At 46.5% G+C, this 14,926-nt stretch overlaps 1 protein-coding gene across 1 annotated transcript in view; it reads right to left on the bottom strand.

Annotated features, from left to right (window-relative positions):
• LOC144470174 (protein dachsous-like) overlaps positions 1–14,926 on the bottom strand; it is a 42,843-nt gene that overhangs the window by 17,951 nt on the left and 9,966 nt on the right. Inside the window, exons 4-9 of the mRNA XM_078181059.1 lie at positions 14,273–14,551; positions 13,508–13,734; positions 12,046–12,712; positions 11,219–11,578; positions 6,208–6,534; positions 5,342–5,828 (exon numbers count right to left, since the gene is read on the bottom strand). Coding sequence (XP_078037185.1) covers positions 5,342–5,828; positions 6,208–6,534; positions 11,219–11,578; positions 12,046–12,712; positions 13,508–13,734; positions 14,273–14,551 — 2,347 coding nt within the window. The remainder of the gene's footprint in view (positions 1–5,341; positions 5,829–6,207; positions 6,535–11,218; positions 11,579–12,045; positions 12,713–13,507; positions 13,735–14,272; positions 14,552–14,926) is intronic.

The raw sequence follows: 14,926 nt of genomic DNA, 5'->3' as shown, positions 1-14,926 counted from the left end.
CTAAAATGATCGAGCGAAAAACGCGGAATTTCGCTATACATTATTGAGTTTTGTGGTTCACTAAAATACTCTATAGTGTGTAACCGATTCGATTTACGTTTTACGACGCGATACAGAGAATCTAAGAATTTTTTCTCCGTCGGCTTCCGAACGTGTTCCGACATCCGTCATGCCCGACTCCGAGGAGCGATTGTTGAATCCCGCTCCCGGATTCGAGGGTAAGGTGGCGGCGTCGGCGGCCAGCTTGTTTGTGTGACGGAAGCTATAATCGCGCACGGCGATCTTGTGTAATCCACGTCCGCCATTACCATAACTCTGCGGATCCACGGTGGCGGCTTGCCGACCGCCGCGCGGCGGTCGTTCCCTGCCTTAAATCGCACGAAAGCCTGGCTCTGGATTTTCGCCTGCCGCCGACCGAGCGAATTTAACGTCCGCGTCCTCGTGAGCTATGCTCCTGTAGCAATCGCTGTATCGAGAACCGCGGCGATCCCGCCGCTCCTAAGCTCCGACTGCTTCGGATCGATCGGAACGCATTTGCTGGTTGCATCGCTGAATTTATTTCTAATTATTGATATTTTAAAAAGTCAACGAAATGTAACTTTGCTATTAAATTTTATGCATTTATGGCAAAGGTAGATGAGTGTATCACAGAGTAGAAGAGACATATTTATTAAAACTAGTGGAGGAATTTATACATTTTAATTTCACTCCTGTTTTGTAGAATTGACGGAGATTATTTTTATGCAGCATAAAAATTCGCATGAAGTCATTCTAAACCTCTGTATCTTTTCTGTTCATGCTTTAGCTAGCGGTTAACTAATGCAAAAATATTTAATAAATAAATAAAAATAGACTCGTTGCAATGACGTTAAAATACTGGCGAAAAAGTGCAAAATATGCAATAAGTATAATAACAATAATAATTAATGTACAATCTTGCGAGTTAGAAGCAAGGAAAGTGTACAAATGATAATTACAGCTTCTCTTCCCACTCTACACTTCGCGGTATTTTCGGCGACGTTCGGCTCAAAGGAACGGATCAAAGTCGCAACCGAGCCCTCCACAAAACCCATTTCCACGATTTCCGACGCGATTTCCAAGATTCCGGAGCACCGCCGCGACGTCTCTATCGCGGCGACATCTAATCGGATTATACTATCGGCCTCGGATTTTTCGCGGTAACCCGCGGCATGAATGCGTAATTTGTTCCCATTGAACGGCCGGCCGTTTAAACCGGTAACATTCAATTGCCGTGGAATATTTGCGAGTGGAAACGCCGGTCAGATACCGGCGATAACCGGGTCGGGCGGGTGTAATTTATCGAATCGGCAAACTTTGTCTTTATTAGCAGCTTCGAGGAGTCACGCGAACCCCGGCGAATTCGCGGCCTGGCCGATAAGCACCGGCGGGGGACCCCCCTCTCTCTCACTCTCTCTCCCTCTCTCTCTCTCTCTCTCTCGATAATGGGTTTCGCGCGTACGTACGTACGTGCACGTAATAACCTTTAACGAGCGTGGAATAATAATCGAGCGCCGGTAGCGCGCGCGCAACATCGACGCGGTTATTTACGATTTAACCGAGTCAGTCTGACCGCGCGACTCCTGGCTGCTGTCGTGCGATTAAACGAGCGGCAACCCGCTCCCTGGCGTACTCTCTCTCTCTCTTCTTCTCTCTCTCCCTCTGTGTTAACCGTACGCCATTTTCATTTAGCGCAGTACGAATCCGAGGATCATATTCCTCGAGCCGCATATTGGAAATCATTGTCTCTGTCAGGTGAAACTAGTTGCCGCGAATAGAAGAGATCCGAGACCGCCGCGGAATCGTCCGAGACATGCTCAGATCTTAAGTAGACGTGTTACGGTTGTAAGCATGTATTAAGATGCTATGATATGGTCATCGTTATATGAAGTAATTATATCTTATCTAGCTTCGTGTCTTTTCTGCTGTTTTTAATGTAATATCAACAGTCCGGAGTCGCTCCATTGACATAACTAGTTCGCAATCAATGTAGGGGAATTAATAGGATTTAAATTGAAGTATATTTACAACTGGTATATTTATAGACAAGCGTTTTTATCGAGTACCATTTATATTAATATAGTAATTTATGACAGGTTTAATATAGACGTTAAAAGAATCGAATACTAATTTTATAATGTACCACGTTAAACCCTTAATTCGTCTAACAATATTTAAAAAATTTAATGCATATTCTATATAGAAAATTGAGTGCATTTTCTTCTATTTTTAAGTTGTCATTACATTAGGTCTATCGGAAAATTGAGTTCGCTAATGTCATTTTATTTGCGACATATATTTCTCAAAAACAATATTCCTAAATCGCCATCACGCTGACAACATAAGTGATTATATTAAATTATTAAAACAATACTTTAAATATCAGGTGCACACAAAATTTATTATTTCTTTATTTAAGAACATTTTTTATTTCTCTTTAAAAACAGATAAAATTTCCGGGTAGCTCTAATAAAATTGATCATATATAATAAATAATAGAATAGTTGAGAAAAATCGACGATAATTCATATCGACGATATCGCATTTTTCAGACGAGCAGATAGAGGGGCAGCGTCGCCGGATTCCCCGGCCGAACGAGGAGAAGAATACGGCGGAAAGCGAGACGGTGGAGCGTACGATGGAGGAAGAGACGACGATGGAAAGGGACGGAGTAGCTACGAGGGGGACAGAGATCGCGAAAGAGTGGCCCGACCGGGATCTGGTTTTGCATATCAGGCTTTTTGCCGGCTGAAATAATGCATTGAAATGCCACATGGTGTCCCGCTGAAATGACACACGGCTGTCGCGCGGCAAAAGTACGCCCTGCGTGCCTCCTCGCAGCTACCGACACCCCTTCGCGCGCCCTATACCCGCTGCTCCCCTATTCCTCTCGCTTCTTCGCCGTTCTTTTTGCCATTTCTCGTTTCTTTTGCTTATGCGCGCGGACGGCCGCGTGTCTCTATCGGGAGCGAAACCGGAACGGACGTTGTCACCGTTTTCGGAAACCGCGGCGGACGACTAGTCCGCGTTGATTAAGCCGACTTTCGGCCCTCGATTAAGCCATTTTCCACTTCTGAGGGCAGTTCGCCCCTTCTCCTTTTATTAAAGGGCTAACCGATCGAGATCTCAGTATTTAACACTTTACGGGCTGGTAGCCCATAAATCGGCTTTTTCCTCCGATTCGTAGTCTATAAATCGTTTATCGCGATAGCCAATAATTTAATATTAATTGTTAAAATAAATCGGTTATCATGGTAACCAATAATTTAATATTAATTATTACGATAAATCGTTTACCATGGTAACCAATAATTTAATATTAATTATTAAGATAAACGTGACAGTTTGTACTACATAATAGCTTCAATATTACTATATAATTTTCTAAATGTCACACACCACTCACGATTAATAAAATAAATAAAATCAAAATAGAAACGAAAAACCATTAAAGCAAAATTTTTACGACCGGTAAAGTGTTAATATTCCGATTGCAGTTACGAATGAAATTAAATTGTATTAAATTAAATCGTATTAAATAGTAATTAAAGTGACTATAAAACAGAATTACATTGTACTTAATAATTCTGGATAATTACTAAAACGTGAAATTATTTACGTAAAAAAGATTCCATCATGGAGATACGGAATTGCTAATTAATAAATATAGTTTCGTCGCTGGCAGGAAATAGGGGTTGAAGTGGTCACAGAAAGGGTTGCGCGGATAAAACTACGATTCGTCAAAGCTAGGAAATCCAGCGATTCCGCTGTGTTTAAGAATATCGTGACAGCGGATCTTTGTGCATCGATAGGCCGGCCGCAGCTTCCGAGAAAGGATCCATAAAGCGAACCCCCCCGGGGGAATTAATGAAATTAAAATATAAGCTCTGTTCCGGCCGTGCTGGTTCGACATAAAATCGTGAATGAAGCGATCCAGAGGGTCCGAACGATCCGGGCCGTTCAAGACCGCCATTAAAGCTGTCGGACAGATAGCGGAAGCGGTGACAGTGGCCGGGGCAAACTCCCTAGAGCTTAATCAACGTGTTGAACAGAAGGGGGAGGGGACGGGGAGGTTTAATTTGCCGATTGCGACGTGGAAAATTGTGAAGGGCAGGGCTCCGGGGAGACCGTAAATTAAAAACGCGGAGCAGTCGAATCAACGCTCCCGGTTCGAGGAATCCACTGTGAAATTGTCTATCGATTAACGAACCGGAGAGATTGGTAGCCTCCGCGGAGAGAGAGAGAGAGAGGAGTGTACGGGTCTAACGACGCTGGATTATTACGCGGGATAATCGCGAAGGACACGGCCGGTGGTGGACGAGGACGGGGCTAGGATACCGTGTCCGATAGAACGAGACGAAAGAAGGAAGAACATGTTCGACCGTGGCGACGGGTTATGCATATGAAATCGACTAATCGGCCGCGGTGCATCGTTCGCGGCCCGCCATCGACTGACTTTATAATTTTACGACGTTCTTAGACCCCTCGGCCTCCGAGGGACCACCACCCCGTCGATACGCTCCTCTCCGTTCCTTTCCCGTCCGTGGTCCTCGTCAGCTACTACCGAGCACCCGCCTTCTCGCTTTACGACGCTCCCGTGCCGGCGTAACATCTCGTCGGCGATCCTAATCGGACGCGCGATAAAGGTCACGCGCTAATTAACGCCGGAATGAAATTAGTTTGCCGGCGAGGGCACCGAGATGCGCGTGGGAGGAATCGGTCGAGTGTTTTCGGAATAAAACGAGCCAATCGTCGCGATACTAGCTTTTAAGATATCTTTCTATCAGTTAACTGACTTTTTTAATAATGATAGCTTCGTTTATCGATGGAGTGAACGTCCTTTTAGCGAGTATACTCGTTTAAATTTAATTTTAATGGGGTGGGAAATGTCGTGACAGATTTTCAGGCGTTTGGAATTTTTGGAGACCGTGATAAAGTGAATAGATAAGGAAATAGAAATAATTGTTATAATTTTATAGTGTTTCTTAATTTTTGAATTAGTCATCGTTATTGTTAGTGCGATTATTTCAAACGGAAACTACTCGGTCAAATAGAAACAATTAACTCTGTTAAACTCATTCACATAATTATTCAATTTTCGCTAAAAACTATAGAAAGCCTAATAAATCTGCAAAACGTACCTTCTAAAATATTCCAAAAAATTATTAAACAAAGCTAGGCATTGTTGCAAGCATTGTCAATTGTCGCAAAAAAGGTCTGCCATAGTTAGAAAATACCCAAATGCAAATTATTTCATTAAATACTTAAACTCAAGCTATTTATAAAAATACTCTACATTAAACAAAGATAAAGATAAACTCACCCAGCAGTAGTAATAACACCAGTCTTGTTATCGACCCTAAACAGCCAGCTGGTCTCTTCTCCGATCGAATAAGTGATCTGCCCGTTGACCCCTTGATCAGGATCGCTAGCATTGACTGTCATCACACTGGAATCGGCAGCAACGTCCTCCGATATCGTCGCCACATACTTGCTGGCGTGATAATTGCTAGGATAATTCGCCGAGCCATACGGAAATCCACTGGGGAGGCCAAAGCCAGGATATTCGCCGCTCTGCACGAATCCACGTGTCCTGGACTCGGTATACTGATTTTGGGCGAACAGGGGAGCGTTGTCGTTGACGTCCAGCACGATCACTGTCAAGTTACACCGAGCCTCCAGGCTCGGGCGTCCTCTGTCCTTTGCTGAGATCGTTAAGATGTAATTGGAGACCGCTTCTCGGTCTAAGTTCGACATGGACAGTGTCCCGGTGACTGGGTCTAGGAAGAACTTTGCGCCTATGTTGCCCCCTGTGAATGGTTGATTAAGTTGGTTATTATTTTTATATTGCGTGGGAGATTGGAGATTTTATGTGATGAAGAGCAACGGCGGCCGAAGAGTTATTGGTTGAATGAAGAGCAATTTTATTTGGATGATGGATAAGAGATAATGAGATTAATAAAATAGAATAAAAATGAATAATATTGAATAAAAATGGTTGATATTGAATAAAGACGATTAATATTGAATAACGATGAATAATATTGAATAAAGATGAATAATATTGAATAAAAATGAATATTATTGAATACAGGCGAATAAAATTGAATAAAGACGAATGAAATTGAATAAAAATGAATAATATTGAATAAAAACGATTAAAGACGAATAAAGACGAAGTGTACTCACCGACGATGCTGTATGAGATCTCTCCGTTCCTCCCCTCGTCCAGATCAGCTGCCGCGATCGTATGGATCACGGCGGTCTCCTGGTTCTCGGGCACCGCTAAGGGGTAGCACGAACCGGGTCGAAACTCGGGGCTGTTGTCGTTCTCGTCGAGCACCAGAACCTCTAGCGTGCTGATGTCGAGCAGCTTGCTGGACCTGGCGATGATCGGGACCGAGTAGCGGGCGGTCTCCTCCCGGTTCAGGGGTCCGCGTAGAGTGACCAGGCCGCTCGGCGAAACGGCGAACTTGTCGGACGCCACGTTGCTCGGAATGCTGAAGCTGACGTTACCTGCGTATAATCGTACACGGATTTTTGTCAACGTCTCTCTGGTCCGTCGTTTTTATCGGACGAAGATTCGCCCGAATAAAATTATCCGGTTTTTCTACGGGACTGCGCGGCGGCGCTCCCCTCTCCGCACCCCCCTCTCCTCCTCCACGGAAATTAGAACCACGCGACCAGAGGAGGGCCCCCGCCGGACCCCGGTTTCCCTCGGGGACCATTACGCTGTCGCGTTCCTACCAGGGAATCCGAAATTATCCGGCAGTTTGCATACATAAAGGAGTGCCCTCAAAAGCGAAAGCGATTAGGCACCTCTCGCACGAAGATCGACTCCGTCGACCGGCGACGACGCTTGGTCCCGGCCGCATAAAATCGGAGAAATACACAGCGACGGGGGAGGAAGGAGGTGGACCAGCGTCCCGCTCGCCGAACGGACCCCGGGGACCGGAGCGAATCGACTGCAATTGTGCGGTCGCGTGGACAGCGGGGACATTGTTGCGGATAGTTACGGCTCGATCGCCGGGGATTATCGGGTGTCGTTCTACACCCACCGTAAAAATCGTTTGCCTTGCGGAAAATGAACCGCCGGATCTCCCGACTCTACACGGGGCATCCCCCCTCTCCCTCTCTCTTTCTCTCTCTCTCGGGACGATCCGAACGAATTGTATACTACCTCGTGATTTTGTCGACCGAATGGGACCCGCTCAACCAGACCCCGTCGTCGTCGTCGTCGTCCCGTGGATTCGCATTTTTTTCGGCGAACTGCTCGCCGCCGATTTACGGCTACAACCGCGCCGCGCTCGTGTTTGCTCGTGTTCGATCCTGGCGACTTTTGTTTTAACATACTCGGCTGATGACAATGAGCAATGATTCTCACGGTGTTCCGCGGCCCGGGTTCTCGATTTTCGGCGCGACTGTTACGTTGTCGAGGGTTTTTGCGGATCTGTCACCCGCGATGTTCGCGGAACGTGTTTGTGATGTAATTTAATTTTTACGGAGTCACTGGAGGATTAGCAGTTGTTCGATAGCGTTATTAATAAGATAGAGGATGGAATATGATTTTAACATGTTTTAGGGATTTTTAATAATGAGATCTTGGATGCTTATGGTCGATTGCAAAGGATTGAAGAAGCCCTTTAAAAGTCGCGAGAAATCATCGCTTTGCTCGCTGAAATTTTATGAGCACAACAATTTTTCTATAAAAAAATTATCATAAATCTTAATCTTGTTAAGTTGGTAGATAAAACAAGATTTTAATCTCCTGTTTGGGCAAAGTTGAAAATGAAAATTTCCAACACTAGCATCCCTATCTTACTCTAATAAACCATGATACAATCGCCACCGAAGGACAACTACAGAAACAACCCTTTGAAAACCACAAGAAATCTCTTGCCACGAATTTTGACACGGACTACCTCTACACGACCACAGAGTACAATCCAGTCCATAAACGTTCCCCATGGGGCACCGTCGATGGTTTCGCGGATCCGCGGGAATATCTCTGGAACTATGACGGCCGGGTCGAAACGGCTCAGGGCTCGGAAGGGTCGTGTATTCGGTGGTGGACGAGCGAGGGAACGGTAGTTACGGTGGCGACACGCACACGACGCCGGTCTTACGTAGTACGGGGTGTCGGTGTTGGTTTGGAACCGGTGATTTGCCCGTGCGTACCGCGGCAGGCTGGCGGCACGATGATATACGCGGCCATTGTTTCGCTTCTCTCTTCCCCCCCTGACCGCGGCCCACCGCTACGTGTGGTTCGCCGTGGCCCTATAGCAGGAGGACGAGTTCGTCCTTCGGGGTATTGCATAGGGACGACGCGCGCGGGTCCCTTTGCCGGTTGGTTCCACGGGACGCGCTAATGCGCTCGTCTGATACACGGGCGCCGGTCTAGATAAGCGCAAAACGAGCGATATACCGTGTTCTGTCGGCCGTACAGAACGCTTTGCTACGAGGAGGCCCGGAACATCGGGGCCCCCCTCCTCCCCCCCCCCCCCCTCGGAACCCGCGCTTTTAGTAATCATCGTGTTCCGCGGCCGGTTCCGTTTGCCCCGCGGCTCCTACGCCGTCGCGAACGCGACACCGAAATCATAGATACTCTGCTGGCTTGCGAGTCTTTTGTTTGGTTGGTCAGTAGATCAACTTGATCGGAAGAAGTGATTTGGAGAAATGATTCGGATCCTAAGGGAAAGATGCGAAATTTACAGGAGAAATGTGAAATTTGCAGGAATGGTCAGAAGTTCGAGGAAAGGATCGTTAATATGAAGAAGTGGTCTAAAATCCAAGGAAAAATAATCTTAAATCTGAAGGGATAGTCTGAAGCCTCAGAAAAGGATTTAAAATCTGTAGAAATGGTCTGAAATCCAAGGAAAGGATCTGAAATCTTCTGAAGAAGTGATACAGGGACGAAGCTCTGTTACATGAATCCTTTGATCATGAATGATCGATAGCCTTCAAAATTACAAAACAGTAGTGTCTTACAAGGGATGATCTCCAACCAGAAAATTCAAAAACTTCTAAAACATTCAAAGTACATAGAGAATATACAAAAGATGTAAATTAACCCTAGAACATTCAGGTATCATAGCATAAAATTCTAATAAAAATCACAAAATTATTCTCGCTGCTATCAAACACAGTTCGACTAAACTTCCACAGCATTTTCAAAGAGACCATCACCAGGAATCCTCCGACCGGCGCAAATCATAAAGAGCAGCCTCCCCGTACTTTCCTCTAAGTGGAAAAGCTACTGTAATTTTCCCACGAGCCTTAGACCATCGAGTAAGGAGGCCCCCGATATCTTAGCACCGAATAAAGATCGCGGTCAGCCGGTGTCCAGTTTAGAACGGTATGCGCGATCGAGCAGTAGGAAGAGAAGAAGCGTAGCTGTTGCCCGGGTAGGGATTATCGTTATCGGCCGGCGGGCAGAAAGTAGAGCCGGCAGCATCTGTAACCGTGCGACGACGAACGTATCCAGGTAGGATGGAATTTTCTCGTCCCTTCAGGAATCCTTCGGCGAGCTTTTAGAGAGCGGCGACGAGGGCACGCGGCGGCGGACACAAGGGGGAGTGGAGAGAGAGAGACAGAGAGAGAGAGAGAAAGAGAGAGAGGGAGAGAGAGGAGGACCGTGGGCCGCGGGCCGGCCGCAGGAGCGTATTCCGCGGACGTAACACACGGATGGAACGCGGTCTCGACCCCGAGGGAGCCCGGACCGCGAGTCATTTCGTTGAATTTACTATAATGCCCAGCGCCGGCCGGATTCAAGGCAATTATTCGAGGTATTTTCATAGCAGGGCTTTCCTATTAGCCGGGTACCACCGGGGGCCCCCCGACGCCGATTATATTCTCTCTCTCGTCGCGGTCCGTGCGGCGTAGGTGGCGCGTTCTCAGGCCGACGCGATGTCCGCGCGGACAACGGTGCAACAGGTAAAAGTCGAAAATCCCGAGAGCCCAGCCAGAGAACCACCGGGGAACGGGGGTAGCCGGGAGACACCGCCGACAAGATAGGAGACTGTAATTTCACGTTCTCGTCCTATACAGCGCTAAATTGACAGCGCCTCCTGTTCCACGGCACTTTATGCGCGGACGCACCACCGAAACAATAACGACGCCAGGCCGGAACGCCTAAAAGGGCAGCCGTGCGGCAGACCCATTTTTGGTCCTCTACTACGTCCTTGTCGGACCCCGGCCGCACCGATCCGCGCTCCGAGAGCTACGTTCGCACGTGTGCGACTGTGTTTAGGGGAGATCGATAAGTCCGCGCGCGCGGTCGGGTCCGGCTTTGTCCGCTGTGTTCAGACCAGGGCCGCGTTTTCTGGGCATCGGGGACAGACCAGTCGATCCTTCTTTAGGTTATCCGCGCCCCTGGTTGGTCCCAAATATTTTTAGCCATAGATTTCTTTCAGGCAAGCTTGACAATTAGACGAGCGAATTATCTAAGCGAAAAGTCTGCCAGCTAAGACGTCGTGGGATAGACAGTCCACTTTGTCCGAGTTCCAATACGAATTCAAAAACGAGAAAAATATTTTTCGATACTTCAACCCCTGTACTTGAAGTAGATATACTTAATTTTTAGTCTACGATATCTATAATCTCTAAAAAAATGTTTAGAGATCTCTAAAACGTACTTTATATGCCCAGAAACTACCCTTAAGCAAATATTAACATCGCTCGAATTTTGCAACGAATTTGGCAAAGAAAAAAATATTTTTAGAAACCCCAAACCATACACTTGAAGTACGTATACTCGATTTTTAATATTCACTGCCCATTGCCTTTAATAAAAATTATCTAGGATACCCTGAAACGAGTATCCTAGAATCTAGAGCCAAAAACTACCCCTAAGCTAAAATCGATACTGTACGAAACCTAGCACGATTTCGACGAAGTAAAAAATATTTTTCCAAGCCGCGATACATGTACTTCAAACGCGCATACTCGATTCCGAATAACCAACACCTATCTGCCGAAAAAAAATCTCAAAGAGTCCAAGGAAATCGCCTTAGAAGGAGAGCGCGCGGACCGTTTCTATCCGGCGATCTGGGACATTTATCAATGAGCCAACCGGTTGCATAGTATTTAGCAGCATCCGAGAATCGCAGGTATATCGCGCGAGGATCGCGGGACCTCGAGGATCCATGCTAACGACCCCCGCCGATAACCCCGTATCCTCCGGGTAGATGAAAACGCTCACCTTGATCGGCGATGATAGGGCCGGCGACATTCAGGACCGGCGCCCCGACATGCAGGTCCTCCGAAACGTTGGCTACCGGGTTGGCGAGCAGCAATCGAGGAGGTCCGTTAGACTGGCCGGAAGCCAACGTCAGGTGAAGCCTGATTGTTGACTTTCGCGGTGGGGAACCGTGATCGTTCGCCGTGATCTCGAGCTCCGTCGATCTAACCTCCATGGACATCGGCCTCTGCAGGCTCACTATACCGGACTCGTAACCCACCGAGAATCTCGCCTCCTCGTTCGCCGATGTGATCACGTACGATACACGGCCATTGTCACCCGCGTCTTTATCCACCGCCACCACTCTGACCAGCATCGCTCCTGGAAAACGAATGTCACGGTGCGCGCTGTTAGCATTCGGTCTGGAACCTCGTAACTTCGGTTGTCCTTTTTAATAGGAAATAGACTTTGCGTATTTCTTAGACAGCGTGAGGTTTGATTGGGTCCTCATAGGACTTAGGTGGCTTTGAAGGGTTAAAGGTGACAGTGGATAAGAATTTTTAAGGATCATGTGTTGGACGAAGTTATTAAGTTCCTGGTCACTTGCTGGATAAAACCACATGGTTTTTATATAAAAAGGCTCAGAATTGTAGATATATATTTAACTCTTTTAGAATTAATTTTCGTTGAACAAATAGTAATATATAATATTCAAATATTAAGCTGGAAAAAACTGAATTGATCATTCTATTATAAAGTTTAGATATATATAACACAGTAATACGTTTTAATTTTATAAAATTAGGAACAATTCCCGGATTCGATAAAAAGCAAAGAAGGCGTCTCACCTGGCAGAAGATCGCGCGTGACGGCAACAGTGGTGGATTCAGGCGCCACGAACACCGGATCGTTATCATTCTGATCGAGCACAATGATCCTAGCAGTGACAGTAGAAGCGAGTTGTTCCCCAGGTGCGGCTCTATCCGACGCCTTCAAGATCAAGGTATACTCGGCTCTTTCCTCCCTGTCCAACTGTTTAGCCAACGTCAAAGCCCCGGTGAGGGAATCGACGGCGAAGCTGCCTCTCGACGGGAACTCCGCGACCAAACCGTAGCGTAGATCCCCGTTCGGTCCACTGTCCGAATCCGTGGCGGTCAGGTTGTAGATGGTAGATCCTATCACCGCCTTCTCGGACACTCGAACTGTTATGGGGTCCAGCGGCCACCTGGGCGGATTGTCGTTCGCGTCCTCGATGACGATCTTCACCGAGACGGCGATGCTTTGAGGATTGCCGATCGACGTGGTGTCCAGCGCGCGTATCTCCAGGTGGTACTCGCTCACGTTCTCCCGGTCCAGGGAATGAGCGACCACCAGCTGGCCGGAGCTACGGTCAACGTCGAACGCTGGAAACTCGCTGATCGGCGTCAATGAGTCCAGGGTGAAGGCCACGCGACCGGCCGGTCCCGCCTCCGATACCGAGCCCACTGCCTGACCGATGCTCGCGTCCTCTCGCACCTGTGGAACCACGTTTTCTTAGTCAAATTAGAGAACTTTTCTCAGACTTCGCCTCTTTGGCTTTCTTGTCGCTTTTGCTACCTTTCTAACACTTTGACTGCAACGCCTCGAAAATTTAATTAAATTGAGACACTGTTCGATTTCATTTAAAATGTCAGCAATTATTTCGTCAATATTTCTAATGGAGTTTTGTAAAATGGAGTATATATCAAATGGAGTTTTGTAAAATTAGGAGAACATTAATTTTTAATTAGATTGAATTATTCTGGCTTTTGCAAGTCGGTGAAATGGCTTTCAAATTGTTAAATTGTGGCGCCTTTTTAAATTGTCCACTGGGTTGATTATTAATGCACTGAGTATTAGAAGTGACCGATATATTTAATTTTATAAAAATGACAAAACTTGATTGGATTAAGGAATATAGAAAAATATAATTATAACTTTAACGATCTCAGATCTTTGAGCACAATTTTTCTCATATATTAAATAAGACAGAAATTAAATTCAAAAGTATTTCTTCCTTCAATGATAAAGCTTCGTTACTGTCAAGAAGAAGAATATTTATTCACTTATTTAATTACTCATTATTATTAAAGAAATATTCGATTCGGCAGCCAATATATTAACACGACAAAAATTCTGCAATATTGCCAAATTCTCCGCATATTTCTAATACTTCGCGCTTTTCCTTTCAGGAACGCATAAAATCCGGGGAGTACAGTCAAGCCAGAAAACGGTGGAAAATGGTGAACCGGGAGAAGGTGGCAGATCGTTTCCCGTGTTCGAAGCACTCACGTTAAAGGTAAGACTCCTGCTGGTGAAGGTCGGCCGGTTATCGGCGAGCGCTAAAACCTCGACTTTCAGCGTTCGCACGCTGCTGTGCCGGGGTGGTTTGCCGGCGTCCGTCGCCTTAACGGACACCCGGTAGACGATCCGTTCCTCGTGATCGAGGACCGCCTTGGTACGGATCATGCCGGTGATCGGGTCGATGGTGAAAACGTTGTAGCCGTCCGAGTCCCGGTCTGCGAAATCAAGGTTGCCCGCGTGAACGTAAAACGATCCCGGTGCTCTCCGGCCCCGTAGTAAAAACGAGACGAAACGAACCGACAGAAGAAATCGGTAGAAAGAAAGAAAGAAAGAGAGAAAGAGAGAGAAAGAGAGAGAACAACCGACGTTAAGACGCCATTAAGGAAACAGCAATATTACGGTTCCGGGCGGAGGGGGTCGATCCCGCCGCGTATCCGACGACGGGAGCCCGAAACAGTTCTCTCGTTCGTGATCGAGCGCCCGCGCGCGCGCGCGCCCGAGAAAATCGGTTGCCGATCGTAACGAGAAGATATCGTCGTGGCAAACCGTTCGCGGCGCGGCCCACCTCCGCCATAAAACTCAAACAAAGCCGCCACCGTGAGGGTTTTTAAGACCGTGCATAATTGTTTCGGTAATTGGCTAATTAATTCGGACGGGGAAAAATCCCGTGCTGCTCCTTTTGCGAATTATCGCCGATCGAGACAAAAGCCGAACAGGTTGCTCCTTCGATATAGAACGGGCAGCGGTCGTTACCTTTCAGAATAGTGTAGGTCACTGTCGAGTTCTCGCCTAAGTCCGTGTCCAGCGCCCTGACTCTCGCCACTTCTGTTCCAGGCGGCTGCTCCTCCCGCACCCCGACCACGTCGCCCTGCGGGTCCACGATCTCCGGAGAATTGTCGTTCACGTCCAATACCGTCACCTTCAAAGGAACCCTAGCGGCCCTTGACGGGGTCCCTTGGTCACGGGCCTCTAGCACCAATTCGTGGACGCTCTTCGTCTCGCGGTCCAATGGTTCACGCGTGCTGATTTCACCTGGACAGAGAGAAATTAATAGTAAGAATTGTTTGCAAAAAAGAGACAGCCTTATAGGGTATATAATTTTTCTAATAGTATAATTTATTGATTGACTATGAGGACTTATTTTCTTAGGGGATTTTTATATGTGGTAGGTCAGAAGATTTTATATGTTATTTATATTAGTAATTGGTATTTATAACATATTACGTATAATGTAAATATTAAATACTATATAGTAATATAATATTAATATAATGGTAATATAAAGTACAGTATAATATGCGGTATCACGAATAATACTTAACAGATTATATATTTAACAACCGTGGAAGAATGATTTCGACTCGCTCAATTAATTCTTAAGCATTGGAGGCATTTAATTTATACATT

The sequence above is a fragment of the Augochlora pura genome, chromosome 5 (assembly GCF_028453695.1).
Source record: "Augochlora pura isolate Apur16 chromosome 5, APUR_v2.2.1, whole genome shotgun sequence".
NCBI classification, from domain to species: domain Eukaryota; kingdom Metazoa; phylum Arthropoda; class Insecta; order Hymenoptera; family Halictidae; genus Augochlora; species Augochlora pura.
Note: the sequence above shows the minus strand (reverse complement) of the source record. Positions and strands in the feature narration are given on the sequence as shown.